The sequence below is a fragment of the Lissotriton vulgaris genome, chromosome 1_1, assembly GCF_964263255.1.
Source record: "Lissotriton vulgaris chromosome 1_1, aLisVul1.2, whole genome shotgun sequence".
In the NCBI taxonomy this organism is placed as follows: Eukaryota; Metazoa; Chordata; class Amphibia; order Caudata; family Salamandridae; genus Lissotriton; species Lissotriton vulgaris.
The window spans coordinates 1011030822-1011046570 of record NC_141685.1 but is presented as its reverse complement, the minus strand read 5'-3'; the positions used below and the strand labels follow the sequence as shown (position 1 = coordinate 1011046570).

The 15749-nt window shown below is 46.8% G+C and overlaps 1 protein-coding gene across 1 annotated transcript in view; it reads left to right on the top strand.

Moving 5' to 3' along the window:
- Positions 1-15749, top strand: part of EVI5L (ecotropic viral integration site 5 like) — a 1294704-nt gene that overhangs the window by 820173 nt on the left and 458782 nt on the right. The window contains exon 13 of the mRNA XM_086928161.1: positions 5519-5551. Within this exon, the coding sequence (XP_086784287.1) occupies positions 5519-5551 (33 nt within the window). The remainder of the gene's footprint in view (positions 1-5518; positions 5552-15749) is intronic.

The following is a 15749-nucleotide window of genomic DNA, read 5'->3' as shown; positions in this document are numbered from 1 at the left end:
CGGGACCGTCGACGATCTTGACATCGGAGAAAAGAATCACTATTTCTTTGACAAGAATTACACCGGAGATGACATCTCCAAGGAGGGTAACCCCCTTGCCTCCAGCTCTACTATTGGATGAGGAGGAGTCAGATGAGGATGATCAGGACTCATATGGCTACGCTAACAGTCCCTCTCAACTTCTGGTCAAGTGTCAGGAGACGGACTCTGAAGGAGGGTATGACCAAGAAGATGGTTATCGTCATCAGGCTGCCCAATCACAGCATTATTCAGGTCAAGACATGGTTTCGGTACCATCTTCTTTCTTGCAGGACCTGCATAAGATGCTGCAGGATTACAAATCTAAGGCTGCAGCGCCTGTTCTGGCTCCAGTTGCGCTAGCCGCGCCTGTCTCTGCTCCTGCCTCAGCTGCTGTTCCTGACTTACCTGCTCAGGTGTCCCCTCAGCCACAGACATCCATTCCACAAGAGCCTTCCAGACCAGCAGACAGCCATGATTATTTCTCGGATGAGGATCATGATTCGGATAATGAAACTGATCAAGCTACTGAATGGGATGAATACATCATTCTGGACCCTCCATCTCCATGTCCGGATCCGGTGGATTCCCTGCCAGCGGATGTAGGGGATTTTCATCAGCTGATGGAGAGAGCGGCTGGCAAGTTCAAGTTGGCAATGCCTGCGGTGACATCCAAATGTTTCTTGTATGATTTCAAGGAACCTTATAGGAAGACGACAAGGTCCATACCAATAGTGCAACATCTGTGGGATGAAGGCCTTAAGGCTATGAAAAACCCAGCAATGGTGGTCCATGTACTACCGCGTCTGGATAAAAAGTACAAAGCGCCTGAGGATGGTCCAGCTGCCTTAATGGGCCACCCAAGACCGGGCTCGGTTATTTCTCAAGCGGCACAGAGAAAATCCCGCAACCCCTCTGCTCCTTTAACGACTCCTCCAGACAAGAAAGGAAGGAGATTGGACAATGCTGGGAAGAGATTCTCTTCAATGGTGAGTCCTCTGGTGCAGGCAGCTAATGCCCTGGCAATATTGGGCAGATACGACCGCCAGCTTTGGTATGATGTTGCACCGTTCCTGGATCAGCTTCCTCCAGAATCGAAAGCAGAGGCAAAAAAGGTCTTACAAGAAGGAGAGGCGACTTCAATGGAGATCATTGACTGCGCCATGGACATTGCCACAACGGCATTTCGTTCTTTGGCTGGAGCTGCGGTCCTCCGTCGCCAGGGGTGGCTGAAGGTGACCTGGTTTCGACCCGCGATCCAAAATAAAGTCTTAGATCTTCCTTTTGATGGAGAAGCACTATTCGGGAAATTGACTGACGACACTCTCCAGGACATCAAAAAAGACACTGAGACTTCCAGATCTTTGGGTACGCTTCAGTACTGCAAAACTCCTTTTAAGGTGTCCAAAGGCAGAAGTACAAACTACAGAGGATCTTATCAACAACAGAGATACTCATCCTACGGCTCAGGTTCACAACAATACGCCAGCCTTATCAACAATGGCAGGGCCAATCCTCCAATTACTCCCGGCCTTACAACAAAGGGAAACAGGCTCGCCAGGGACGTGATACGTCCAAGCGAAAATAGCGGCCTCCTGGCTCTTCCTACTGTACCCTCCTCCAAAAAGTCATCAGTTGGAGGCAGGGTATCCCAATACCTTCAAAATTGGTCCAGGATAACATCGGACTGTTGGGTGCTCAACATCATTCGAAAGGGCCATACCTTGGAATTTACTCAAATCCCACAACCCAAGCCCCCTGCAGCCATTCCATCGAAACACCTGCGGCTCGAAGTTCATCAAATGCTCCTGAAGGGGGCTATAGAGCCGGTTCCCTCCAACCAAAGAGGACAGGGATTGTATTCCAGGTTCTTCCTGGTAAAGAAGACGCTAGAGAAATTGCGCCCCATTTTAGATCTCAGGGAGCTCAACACCTATCTCATCTCCCCGTCTTTCCGGATGGTCTCTCTTCAAGACATCTTGCGGCTGATCAATCCGAGGGATTTCATGGCCACGCTCGATCTCGAGGATGCGTACTTTCATGTACCGATTCACCTAACACACAGAAGGTTTCTATGATTCACAGTAGCCAAGAGCCACTTTCAATTCAGGGTTTTACCCTTTGGTCTTCGCTCAGCCCGAGGATCTTCACGAAGGTGATGACGCCAGCAGCTGCATTCCTGCGAAGGAATCATTTTCAAGTCTTCCCCTACCTGGACGACTGGTTGCTGAAAGCCCCGACCAGGGAAGCAGCGCGGGACGCTGTTCAGGCTTGTACAAACCTGTTTCAAAATCTAGGGCTCACTTTAAACAAAGACAAATCATCTCTGGTTCCGTCCAGAAAGGCACGTTTCCTGGGAGCCATCTTGGACTCAAAACTCTCAAAGGCTTTCCCAACCCTAGAGAGGCGGGAAAAACTGCAGACCATGTCTCGGGACTTACGAAAAAGAAGGTGTCTTTCAGTACGCCGCTACAAATCTCTGCTGGGGGTAATTTCATCATAGATACCTCTGATTCCTCACTGCAGACTGCGAATGTGTCCTCTGCAGGAACAACTGGACATCCAATGGAAACAGATTCACGGATCATTCGACGACACGGTGACCGTCACTCTGACGATGAGAAGAGCGGCCCTATGGTGGACAGACCAGAGAAACTTGTCCCAAGGTCTATCCTTCGTAAGCGATCCGTCTCCTCAAGTAGTGACAATGTACGCGCCATTGGAAGGTTGGGGAGCAGTGATGCAAGACCTGCATGTCAGTGGCCATTGGTCTCCTCACGATCAGCGGCTCCACATCAATCTCTTGGAACTAAGAGCAATAAAACTGGCTCTACAAGCCTTTCTCCCTCGCCTAGGAGGTTCACAAGTACTCATCAGGACGGACAACACCACGGCCATGCATTACGAGAACAAGGAAGGAGGAACCAGGTCTCTTCCGTTGTCGCAGGAAGCTCAAGAGATCTGGGAATGGGCGATCCTTCACGGGATGTCGCTAAAGGCAGAACACTTGCCAAGAGTTCTAAACGAGAACGCCGAGAGGCTGAGCAGGTTATTCTCAGTCAGTCACGAGTGGGAGTTGAACCAGCGAGTTCTAGAAGAGGTCTTCAGCCAGTGGGACAGACCAGCAATAGATCTCTTTGCCACACCGACCAACAAGAAATGCCGGTCTTATGCAAGCAGGCTTCACCACGGAGGATCATTGGAGAATGCGCTTTCGATAGCCTGGTCAAGGACATTTGTTTATGCCTTTCCTCTCATTCCACTGATCCCGAGGCTTATCAGGAAGATCAAAGTGGAACCATGCAGGATGATCTTGATAGCCCCTGCTTGGCCGAGACAGTTCTGGTACATGGAGCTCCATCTGTTGTCGCTAGCTCCTCCTCTCCCCTTGAGGACTATTCCAGATCTCCTCACAATGTCCGAAGGACAGGTTTGGCATCCAGATCCACAATCACTACACCTGACAGCATGGCTCCTGGGCAGCGAGAATTTATGAATCTCCCCATCTCAAACGAAATTAAAGAAGTCCTCTCACAGGCGAGAGCTCCTTCCACGAACAGGACTTACCACTTCAAATGGAAGAGATTTTGTATTTGGTGTAGGAGAGAGGAAGTTGACCCCTTTACTTCAAAACCTCACCAGCTTCTACCTTATCTCTTGTTCCTGGCTAAGTCTGGGCTGGCCCATTCTTCTATAAAGGTTCATTTGGCAGCCATTTCAAGATACACACGGTCTGAGTCTGGACCTTCGTTGTGGTCTTCCAGGATTGTTAAGCAATTTCTAAAAGGCTTGTTCCGGGTCTATCCACCAGTGAGGCCTCCACCTCCTACTTGGCACCTGAATCTAGTCCTCACTCAACATATCAAAAGCCCATTTGAACCAATTAATCGATCAGACATGGAGTTTCTTTCATGGAAATTGTCTCTCCTTCTTGCCCTCACATCGGCAAGACGTATTGGAGAATTGCAGGCTCTCACAATCCAGGAGCCTTGCCTGCAATTTAAAAGGAACACAGTTATCTTGAGAACTAACCCAAGGTTCATACCCAAAGTACCCTCGGACTTCCACTTGAACGAGCTGGTTATTCTAAAGGGGTTCTTTTCTCACCCGGCTGCAACAGCGGATAAGTCGCTGCATTCTCTGGATGTACAACGATGTTTAAAATTCTATTTGGATCGTACCAAAGGATTTCGGAAATCCTCCCAATTGTTCGTTGCTTTTGGTGGTCCGAGCAAAGGTCTCCCGCTGTCAAAACAGGGGATTGCAAGATGGATTATGAGTGCCATTCTACATTGCCATACTGCAGCAGGTAAACCACTGACTGGCAGGGTTCGGGCATATTCCACAAGATCAGTGGCTTCTTCAACAGCCCTCTTTGAGGGGGTGCAGATTAAGGATATTTGCAGAGCTGCTACCTGGAGCAGCGTCCACACCTTTTCTAAGCATTACTGCATGGAATCCTTACAGCACGAGGATGCGGCAGTGGGCCAGGCTGTCCTGAGGAACCTCTTCCAATAATTGGTGAGCTTTCCTTTCTATCCCACCTTCCGTTATTTTGCACATTTTGTATTTGTATGTCATGTTGGCTTTTGCAAAGCATTTATGACACAAAATGTGTTTTTTATTGCTAACTGCTTGCTACTCTGATACAAAAGCATGGGAATCTATGAAAGTTCCAATACTGGGGCAAGAAAACAAGTTACTTACCTGTAACCTTAGTTCCACAGTATTGGTAACTTTCATAGATTCCCATGTGCCCACCCACCTCCCCGGGGAAAGCTCAGCCTACAGCAGATATGTTGACTGTTACACAACGGCTACGAAAATCTGAGGCTCTGAGGTTCCTTCAGGAGGGTTCTATGGAGTGAGGCTCTTTTGATTGGCTGATGCCTAAGTTTGGTCTCTTTCACAAAAAGAGGGTAATATGCTGCAAAAGGGAATGAGGCCTAGGCCTTTTTCTTTCTCTTTTGTACCTACTGCTATGTTATTTTTGTTACCGAGACTACCATTCCGACGAAGGGAAATGATACAAAAGCATGGGAATCTATGAAAGTTACTAATACTGGGGAACTGAAGTTACAGTAAGTAACTTGTTTTCTTCTTGGAGGGGAAAACATCTTAAGAGAGATTGCAGGAACCAAACAAAAATATTTGCAGAACTCCAGAATGCTTCCACAGACAATCAACAAATAATATAATAATTATGATGCTGATAATAATAAGGTAACATTTTCTAACTCCCTTTCACTCCATATGACAGTTCAGAAGGCTTAATGGCCAACCAAATGTGACAGAATTGATGACCTCCCCTGAGCTTCTGTCTTTCTCTGGTGCTTTGGTTTCAGTGGTGTTTCTGCTTTCTGTAGTTGATGCTCTATCAGTCTGTGCTTCTAGCTTTACATTTTAGTGCTGTGGTGATTATCCTTTTTCTTGTTCTCTTTCTCTTTCTCTCTCTTTTCCCCTTCTCCTTACCTGTCTGGATCTCCTGTGTGTCCTGTAGGAGAGTGCTGCTCTGGCAGATAGATTGATTCAGGTACTGTATTACTGTTTTAACTTTCTTCCCACAAGGCAGCCTCTTGCGCATTTATTTGCATGACAAAATAGGTTTGATTATAAAATGATGTTATTCTTTTTCTTTAGTTGTTTTTGTACATTTCATTTTTAACTAAAAAATTGTTAATGGGTTTTTATTGCCATTGAAGATGTAGAAGGGGATGGGAAGAAGCAAAACATGTCTATTTGGATGGAATGTGACTGTTTTTTTCCTGTTAAATCACATTATGAAATAGATCCAAACCATAGTGACACATAGAGCTAATATTTAACTATGAATGGAGTTACACATAGCAGAATGTTTCAAGGGAAAGCACGTGGATTTCTGTTGGCTTGAAGCCATTTGAATGCTGAAAATGATGTATTTCAGTCTGATGGGTAATACTTCAAAACTCACTAAATGTTCCAAACAGTGAGGCTCCCTTTAGGAGAGCTGTATATTTTTTCTCTTCTTATGTAGTTGGTAATGAATTATTTCCACAGCAGGGAATACTTCATGCTATTTGCCCCCTGGGAGATATCTGGCGGAGAGTGAGGAAGCTAAATAACGATAAAGGTCCCTTAACAAATGTGCGACTTCAGGGAGTCGACTTCCTCCTCATCTTTCAGGTGGTTGTTAGCTTCAAGTATCAGGGACCACAAGATTTCCGGAAACAAGCCAGTATTATAGATGCTTGATTTTAGTGACCAAGATGAAAGTGTGTTCTTTCTAAACACAGTCATATGTAGAGGCACAAATATTTTTTTTAAATCCTGCAAAAGAGTAGAGAGTAGTAAGGCATTGTGCAATGTCCTGAAGAAAGCCCTGACCTACTTCGGCTTCCAAGTCTTGCTGAAATGTGTGGGTGAAAGGTTGTTCTGATACATCCAGCATACGTTTTTGTCTTGTAAATGTAAATGTAAATCCAGTTTGTAAAGCGCACGTCTACTTGGAGGCATCCCGGCCCTGGGGGCCGTTGGGAAGATTAAGCAAGCTATTGCCCAGAGTCACATGGTGCTGGGTAGACCCATGCCGCCAGGACCCGGGGATCGAACCGTGATCCCCAGCGTCCGGTGTCAGTCGCCTTGGCCGCGGCACCACACCTCTTGTCAGAGGAATGCAAAATAGAAAGGCATAGGGTTGATCTTCTAGATAAGTTTAACTTCCCCTTCTTTTTTCCTGCACATAATGTCGAGTGCTCCCTTTTAGTGATTGGCTCCACCTCACATAAAATATGAGGGCAATGAAGCATGTCATAACTTTAGGGTTGAGAGTTGTTTTATCTAAAGAAAGGGATTTTTCCTTTCTCTCTTCCTCTTTGAAAAATACACCTAATTTTGGGGTATGATCTAGTCCTTTTGACTGTTATTGTGATTGAATCCATAAATGGTCCGGTTGTAGATAAAATTACGTTCCCTTCTATTAGGAATAGTTCTGTGGTACTGGAATATTTTGAAAAATCGTTAGGGATAGCTTCATGAGGAGAGAGGGGCAGTCCATAAACCTCCCTAGCCCTCGCGGCAGGAAGCCACTGCCTGTCCGTGCCTGGAGGTGCTGTTAAATAATCTCTCGGGGCTCCAACTGTTCAGGGAGAGCTTTGTCAGGAGAGAGGAGGTAGACCACAAGTCCCGCTAACCATCGTGCCAAGAAGCCATCGATGACACCAGTCCGTGCTCGGAGGCGCTGTTCAAAAATCACCCGGGCTTCGGCTGCATGGGACATGCATGGGTGAAGACCAGGCCCATCTAGCCGTCCGCAGCCAGATAACACTCGGTGGACCCCTCTCTTTCATGCAAAGGAACAGTGAGGGTGTGATCCTGATCCTTGTATATTGTATAGCCACCAGTAGAAGGTACTGCCCAGAGTGAATCATCTCTTTTCCTGTTGCCACTTCTGTAGGAACTCTGGGGACAACTCAGTAATTAAACAATTCCTTAATCCTTGACTTAGAGCTATCATGGGGAAAATAAATTGTCAAGGAAGAGCAGTGTCACCTCTCAAGTCCCCTAAAGTTACCTCCATTGACAAGATGCTGAAGAGAGTAATAGGTGGGGTGGCAACAGAGAGAATTTTTTTATAACTGTTTTTATTATATTTTTACAAACAAAACAAAAACGACCATAATAAAATCGGTTACAGTTATCTGGTGTCGTACAGTAGTGATCCATACATCAAACAGTGCATCTTCATAGCCATGGTGGGCCTTTTGAGAGATCAACATCAAACAAGAAACCCACATAATTGTATCATGATTCCACAGGGTTTCTCTGTCCCTTAGACGCTCGGGCCTTTTACCTGTTATTAAGTCTGAGAGGGACAACCCTCGGGGATCCAATTAATCATCTTCCACCAAAGCATCAAAGCCATAATATGTCCTCCATTTACCCCATACCCTATGGAATTTCTTCGGGCACCCCCTTGCCTTGTACTTAACCCTTTCTGCTGCCATATACATGTCCATCCCCGCTTTCCATTCTCGGAGTGATGGAGCTTCTGTGGCTCCCCAAATCCTCGCTACATCCCTTTTCGCCACAACCAATGCTAGTGTAGTAAAGATTATTTGCTATCGGCCAAAATCCACATCTCCCGGGATTCCTAACAAAATAAATTTAGGGTCCAGGGGTATAAAAACTTCTAGTGTATTGCCCAGCGCCTGCAATATCCTCCTCAAATAGGTCTGTATTGTAATGCATTCCCAAATAGTGTGGTAAAAGTCGCCCTCCACATGTCCACATCTCAAGCAGTTCGAGTCACTAGATCTGCCTATTTTGTGTAGTCTGGCTCAGTCATAATAGGCTCTGTGCATTATCTTGTGTTGAATGAGGCGAAGGCGTGATTTACTTGCCACCTTCCTACGGTACATCAAGGCTGCCTCCCAATCTATGGTTTCGAGTGTGCCCAAATTACCTTCCCAGGTTGCTCGCAACTTGCCAAATCTATCCAGCGTGTTATTTAGTGTCCGATATGTGAGTGACACAGCCTTGGTGACAATATGTTCCTGCAGCAATCTCCCTTCCAGGGGTGCGTAGTCCGGCAGTGGGAAATCATCTATGTTCTCTGCTTGCCATGCGTGTCTAGATTGAGCATATTTGAGGAACTGGGAGGTCTGCAGTGCAAAGTCTTTCTGTAGGGTAGTGAAGCTTTTAAGTGTACCTGGTGAATATACCTATGTCATCGTAGCCACTAAAGCCTCACAACTTGTGTATTTCTTTGAGTTAAGTGCAGTGCCAGAGGGGCGTCTGTTTAGTTAGTTTCAGATGCCATCCCATTGCCTTAATTGCTCTAGCCCACGCCTCTATCGTAGCTTGAGTGGCCGGGAGGAGTCTTCCCTTGCCTCTGCTTCAGTATAAGTAGTGCAGACAGTTACGGCCAGCCATAGTTTCCCTCTCAAGTCTATAGGTGGGATGATCCCCCAGCGCATGTATCCATCATTCACTGGGGTTAGTTGTTCCGCCCATCTCTGTCAGGGAGCGATATCCCCCCATTATACTGATTGCATTGTAAGGTAGTTAGTGCGATTCTTGGTTGTTTCCCTTACCACAGAAGTGAGCAGAGCTCTGCCTCAATTTCCCGGAAGGCCAATTGCGGTAGGGGGAATTACGTGTTTTGTAGTGCACATAAAAATCGGCGTAGAGTAGTCATTTTAAACATAGCGGCCTGGCCTAAAATGGTAAGCAGGAGTGATTTCCATTGCTGTGCATCTTCCGTAAAATTCATGAGTATGCGTTTAATGTTGTTCCGGTAGCAAAGATCCCTCTCAGTGGTGAGATAAATACCTAGATAGATAAACCCGATATGGGCTATCTGGAGATCCCCTGGGAGTGTGGGCCAAGTCGTTAGACTACCTGGGCTATATATTACTGACTTGTGCCAGTTTGTTGTATATCCCGAGTGGTGTCCATCTCTCTATAATGCGGAACAGTGTAGGAATCGTGACAGTCGGGTGCGTGATATATAAAAGTATGTCATCCGCATACAGAGAAATCTTTTCTTCCAGGGTATCGCCAGGGTTGATGCGAAAAACCTGTATCGCAGGATGTTGTCGGACCGCACAGGCTAGAGTCTCTATTGTGAGAGCAAAAAGTAATGGGGACAGAGGGCAGCGCTGTCTGGTACCTCATCTAATAGGAAAGTCTCTGAAGTTCTTACCATTTACCCGAACCCTAGCCCTGGGATCTCTATACAGTAGTCCCACCCATTTACGAAAGTTGAGAACTATGCCAAATGTATTCAGGTGGCCTCGAGGAAGGGCCAGTGGACTGGGTTGAACGCCATTTCTGCGTCCAGTGATAGAAGTAGGTGAAGGGTATCACAATCCTTAACCTCCATCATCCAGTTATGGGTCCTACATAGATTCAGTTTGGTCACCCTGCCGGGTAGAAATCCCGACTGGTCCAGATGAACTAGGGTCGTTATTACTTGGCCGAGTCTCGATGCAAGGATAGTAGCCAGTATCTTCACCTCCGTATTAAGTAGGGATATTGGACGGTAGGACTCGCACTTATTTTTGGGGTTCCCTTGCTTATGAATAGGGATTATTGTGGCCATATGTAATAATGGGAGGACCCCCTCCTGACATGCTTCTTGAAAGAGATTAAAAAGATAGGGACTAAGAACTGTACATGTCTTGTAGAGTTCCGCTGCTAGACCGTTTGCCCCTGGGGGTCCTACCTGGCCGCAGTTGGGTTACAAGCAATTTAAGTTCTTTGTAAGATCCAAGTCAACCCCCTCCTTAGCGACATCGTCAAATAATGGGATATGTATCTCTGCTAGGTAGTTTGTGATGTCAGAGGTCGGACACAGGTGGCGAGCGTCATAGAAGTATTTGTAATAGGACGCAAAGGTCTGCACTATCTGCTAGTCACTTGCCAGTGGCATCCCTTGTGGATCTATAATGCTTACTACCCATCGGGATTCCACTTCCTTACGGCTAAGCCATGCCAAGAGCTTACCCGATTTATCCCCGACATCCTAGAGTTTGTGTCACCTTGGCCTGTGCCTTGGCCGCCTGGGTAGCCAGGGCTTTATATTGATGTTGTGCATCCGTCAGCTGTCTTAGTATCTGGGAGTCTGTCTGCCTTATATTCCGTCTCTCTAGGGTTAGGATCTGAGCTTCTAGTTTAGTTAGCTGTTCCTGATCTTTCCTCATCTGCCATGCTACTCGGTTTTGTGCCCTGACCGTTTTATATGTTTCCCAGATTACCACTCCCGACTGCACAGAGCCCAAGTTTTCATCAAAGAAAATGTTTGTGTCAGCCCTAATGCCCTTGAGCACTGTTGCGTTCTGCAAGTCCCATGCAGACAGTCTCCAGCTCATGTGTCTCGCTCGGTTCCGGTCTCCTATACTTACATATAGAGGGGAGTGATCCAACAAACCTCTGGCCATATACTCTGCCTCGTGTATCCGTATTGCGCCACTCTGGAGGAACAGATAGTCCAAGCGCGAGTAGACCCTATGGGCGCTGGAGTAGTATGAGTATTGCCATATCCCTGGGTGCAGGTGTCTCCAGACATCTACTAGACCCAGTGTCTCAGCGAGGTGTGTCAGCTGTGTAGTAGATGTTGTCTGTATATGATGCCCTGTACGATTGATGGGTGTATGCATCACTTCATTGAAGTCCCCCCCTCCAATAATGTGCCCAGCGTCTTTGACAATATGTCTGTCACTTTGTTTAGCGTCCTGGCATGTAGTTTCGGCGGGGCATACACTGAAAGGATCGTAAAGGATTGTAACATTCCTCCTGCCCAATTTCCCTGTCACCCCCACCAATGTTCCCTGGGGATTTAGCCATATGCGCGCCACACAGAATGGGGGAGACCTCTTAATCAGGATTGCTACTCCTCTAGAGCCGGAGATGTAACCCGCATATGCTAAGACGGCATATGCTCCCCTCGCATGAAACAACCAGAGATAAAATACAAAAAGAGCATAGTAATAGAATGAGAAAGAAGGAGTGTATGGGGAAAAGAAATAAAAGAGAAGAAAAAACAGTGAGGGGAAAAGGAAGAAGAAACAAATATCAGAGTCTTAGGCCTCTGCTGGTCTGTCACCTGCTCTTGATTGCGGCGCTTCTGTTGCTATGCAGGTCAGGAAGGTGTTATTGGGGGGGGTGGCAGCAGTTATCGAGCTCAGCCTTACTAAACTGATTCACTGGCAAGTCTCTAAGGCCCTTGTTTAGGAGTTGGAATTGGGAGCTTCTCCCTGCGTAGCAAGTTTTCCTGTCTCAACATCTTGTTCCATTGCTACTATTGCAGTAATCAAGGGGTGTTGTGGTGTGTCATCTTCGTTCTCTCCAGATGTACTCTCTCTGGTGACTGTCTCTGTGTAGGTTTCACGCCGTTCGAGGATACGAGTGTTGAATGGATTCTCCGGTCGCTGTGAATCTAACGACCGTCCACTTCTCCTCCGGAGACGGCCACTACCTCTCGTAATATACGGTGTTGCCCCCTGCAGGTGAGCCCTCCAGAGACCCTGGCATAGCTGTGATTTCTGGAAGCCGATTACTTTGGGATCGTTCTCCTTTTGTCACTGGCTGGTCTGTGACAGGTCCTCCGGCCTCTTATGAACAGAGCGCTCTTCCATCCATTGCCACGCGTCCTCCAGTGTCTGGAAGAAGTTGGTCTTTCCCATAAAGAGTACCTTTAATTTCGCCGGGAATAAAAGCATGTACTGGATTTTGTGCTCTCTAAGTTTTGCCTTCACTGAGTCGTAGGTGCGCCTTTGGCAACAGAGATAGAATTAATTTAGAGACGGATGTCTCTGTCTACTGATCCCTCGGGTGGAACACCTTGTCATCAGCATTCTTCTCTACACCGTCCTGATGTACCTCTCGACGAGGATCAAGCGGCCCAGACCCATATAGATGGCCTGCGAGGGGACTTTCGAAAATCACAAAGAGGGGGGTACTGGGAGCAGAAGGAAAAAGAGGCCCAGACCCCAAGCTCCCACGACTAACGTTATAACCACTGCAGGGCGACTGTTCCTGAAGAGAGGAAAAAGCGGGCCTATTTGGCCGCTAGAAGGACTAGTGAAAGAGACTATCTCACAGATGAGGAGATGAGGTTGGATGAAAGGCATTATTAACCTCTTCGCTGCTGATGACGAGCTCAGCTCGTCATCAGCTACGGCGGTCGTATGCTGATGACGAGCTGAGCTCGTCATGTAACGCGGCTTTTTGAAAATTGCCGCACACAGTGGGAAAAGCCGCTGCAGCTATGCGGTTAAGGCAGGGGAATTCCTCCTTTTAACAAAAGTGCCCTCACACACCCATGCAGTGTCACGCTTCATCATTGGGCGTTGCTCCGTGTGGATGTGGCGCTGCAGTCCCCCATGGGCCCTGCGAGAGGGCTCTTTATCGGAGTTCTTTTATTGGAGAAATGCTGCAGTGGTGAATGCGTGTGTGTTGGGGGGAGTGGGGGGTTGAGGGGGGGGTGATTGAATTAAAAATACTGCACTGGTACCCTAAAACTTTATTCGGGGGTCTGTGCAGTATGGTTACAACAGGTGACAAGAGAATGTCTCTTGATCTAGTTTTTCAGAGGAGTGAGTATTTTCCTTCTGCTTTGTCAAGTGGTAGTGATAGTGGAAGGTGGGTCAATTAGGTCGACATGTTTCACGTTTTAAGAGGTCCCTAATGGATCCTTTGGCATTTCATCAGGACCGTGCAAATAGTGAAAGAAGTGGAAATAGGGGTCTGAGATGACGACACTGTACTCTCTATGGTACTTATATTCAGGTTTTTGTCAAGGCGTCAATCCACCCATAGAGGAACGCCCATTTGGAGTTATTAAACCAACCCCACTGAGTGGTAGAGGCTGGCCTCATATGCGTGGAGCGCAGAATGAAGAGGACAACGGAGCTTCTCCAGGAGTGCAGCATTTTACTTGCCCTCCGCTGCTCGAATGCCAGTGGGGCCTTTAACAGTTCTCTTACGGAGGGAAGTACTGCTCAACGTCATGCACGTCATGCACCAAAAGTTACTAAAAGTGCATGCAAACCCAGGGATGTTATCATCCCTTCAAGTATTAATAATAGGAGAGATGATGCTCAGCCCCCTTGGACAGCAAGCCTCACAAGAGATATCTAAGAGAAGGTTAAAGCCAACATAAGTGAAAGAACTGAGCTCTCTCATTATGCATCTTGACAAACTGAACCAGCTATGTGGAGAGGCGAACAGCAATAGGTGTGGGGGGTCCAATGGCTGCAGGGATAGTGGATGTCAAACTGACCAAGCTGTCCCTGCCAAACATCCAGGACCTTGTTTTCTAAACGCTATGGAAGGGATTAACAGCACAACTGGAGAAGGGGATCAGATGAGGTCAATTGGTGCATATCCTAGGACACAGCAGTATCATCAGGCTTCTAGGGGTGCTGCTGTGAAACCTCTGATTATGCATTTGCCCCCAGCCTCTTGCCCCTGTTTTGTAGTTCTACCAGGGGCTCCAGAACTGAAAACTAACCAGAGAGAATCACAAGAGGAACTGAAAAACAAATGTTTGTATTTGCTCTCAAGGCATAGTCACTTCCCTCTTGATGGAACAGATGATACCATTTTAACACGTAGAGTCAGTTGGATTGGGAAGGGTTCCAAAGACAAGCCCAGAGATTGAATTGTTATTAATTTCAGGAACCCAAATCTGGTCTATATTCTGTAATTAGGCAATCTATCTACACAGCCACAAAATTTGGCTGTGATGTTCCTTCCACTTGGCTACTTCGATAGACCGTAGACCGTCTTTAGGCATGCAACATCGACATTACCGGCATATCACAAATTCCATCTGCAAGTCTGTCCCCCAACCACCCCGATTGTATGGCCTACTCTCTTACCTGCACACAATAGATTTGAGGCACTGGATGGAGTAGATTGACTCACTGTTTCCAAGTAGATAATAGCTCCAAGGACCCTGAATGAAGACTGTTATCCTGTAAGGGCCCATGGAATCAATGGCTCTCCTTCCCCCAGTCCATGCTTGAACTTGTTGGGTTCTAGTGGAGAGCCCCTTTACATGGTAGTTTAACAGAAAAGAACTGTGGAAAGAGTCCGGCTAGATGCTAAGGCTCACAAGTGGTTTATGGCATACCCCAAACGCCTTTCTCCTCAGATGCAGTGAGGGGGACTAGGATGGCCAATAGGGATGGGGGAAATTGGGGATAGTAAACAGGAGGTATATTGATAGTTGCATCAAAATTGGCAGTCAGCCTCAGGAGCACATGCAGTATGACACCGAGGAGACTACATTAGTCCCCCAATGTAGCTTCCTGGACTGTTGCACGACTCAGAAACAAAATGGGCTGTATTGAATTGGGTCTGTTCATAAACCAATATGATCTGGTGTTATTTCAGGAAACCCGGTCTAAAGAGGAACTATGGCGCCCTGGCTTTGTGGCTTTTTCAAGCCTGCTATGTCTAGTGGGAGGGGTAAACCCGCGGGGGAGGGTTAACCATATGGATTGCCACTTACTTGGGCTGTATGGTTAGGGAGATCCAGATGGGCGCTCCCGATATATTGTGTGTTCTGCTGAAATTCACCTCTGCAGTATTCATAGCCTTTGTTAATGTTTACTCTAGCCCTGTGAGCAATGGACAAGAATCCCCATTAGTTGAACAATTAGCAGTCTTTTTATCCTCTATTACATGGTCTGCCTTCAAGGTCATTGGGGGCAATTTTAACTGCCTTTTTGAGCCTTTGGCATTAGACAGAGTGACACCCTGTGGGATGAAAATAGGTTGTGAATCATCCCAGAATTTCCAATACCTCTCATCAAGAAATGGTCTTCTCTAGCCCTACAAATAAATGCTCTCACATTGAAGCATTCAGTACGTACGTGCCTGCAATGGTCTGATAGGCATGGGGACGCTTTGTTCAATTGGACAGGGTACCTGTCTTAAATTATGGCCTTCGGCCTTAGATTTTATCGTTTTATCTTGACATGATAGTGATCATAATGTTTTGGCTTTAGATTTGTTATTACAAGTTTGGACTAGGCGGAAGAAGTGTTCGGACCCAATCAATGCCAGACTGTGCTTTTTGCCATCTAGGCGACTTATTCACTGGACCACAGTGCAGAAATCGCCCAATTCTATTAGAGCCATATATGAGGTAGTGGGTAATGCCATTGAAGATCTGTGAAATCCACTGAGACAAAAGTAACCCCATAGAGTGAGTGGCGGAGATTCACGCAGCGTTAACAGCC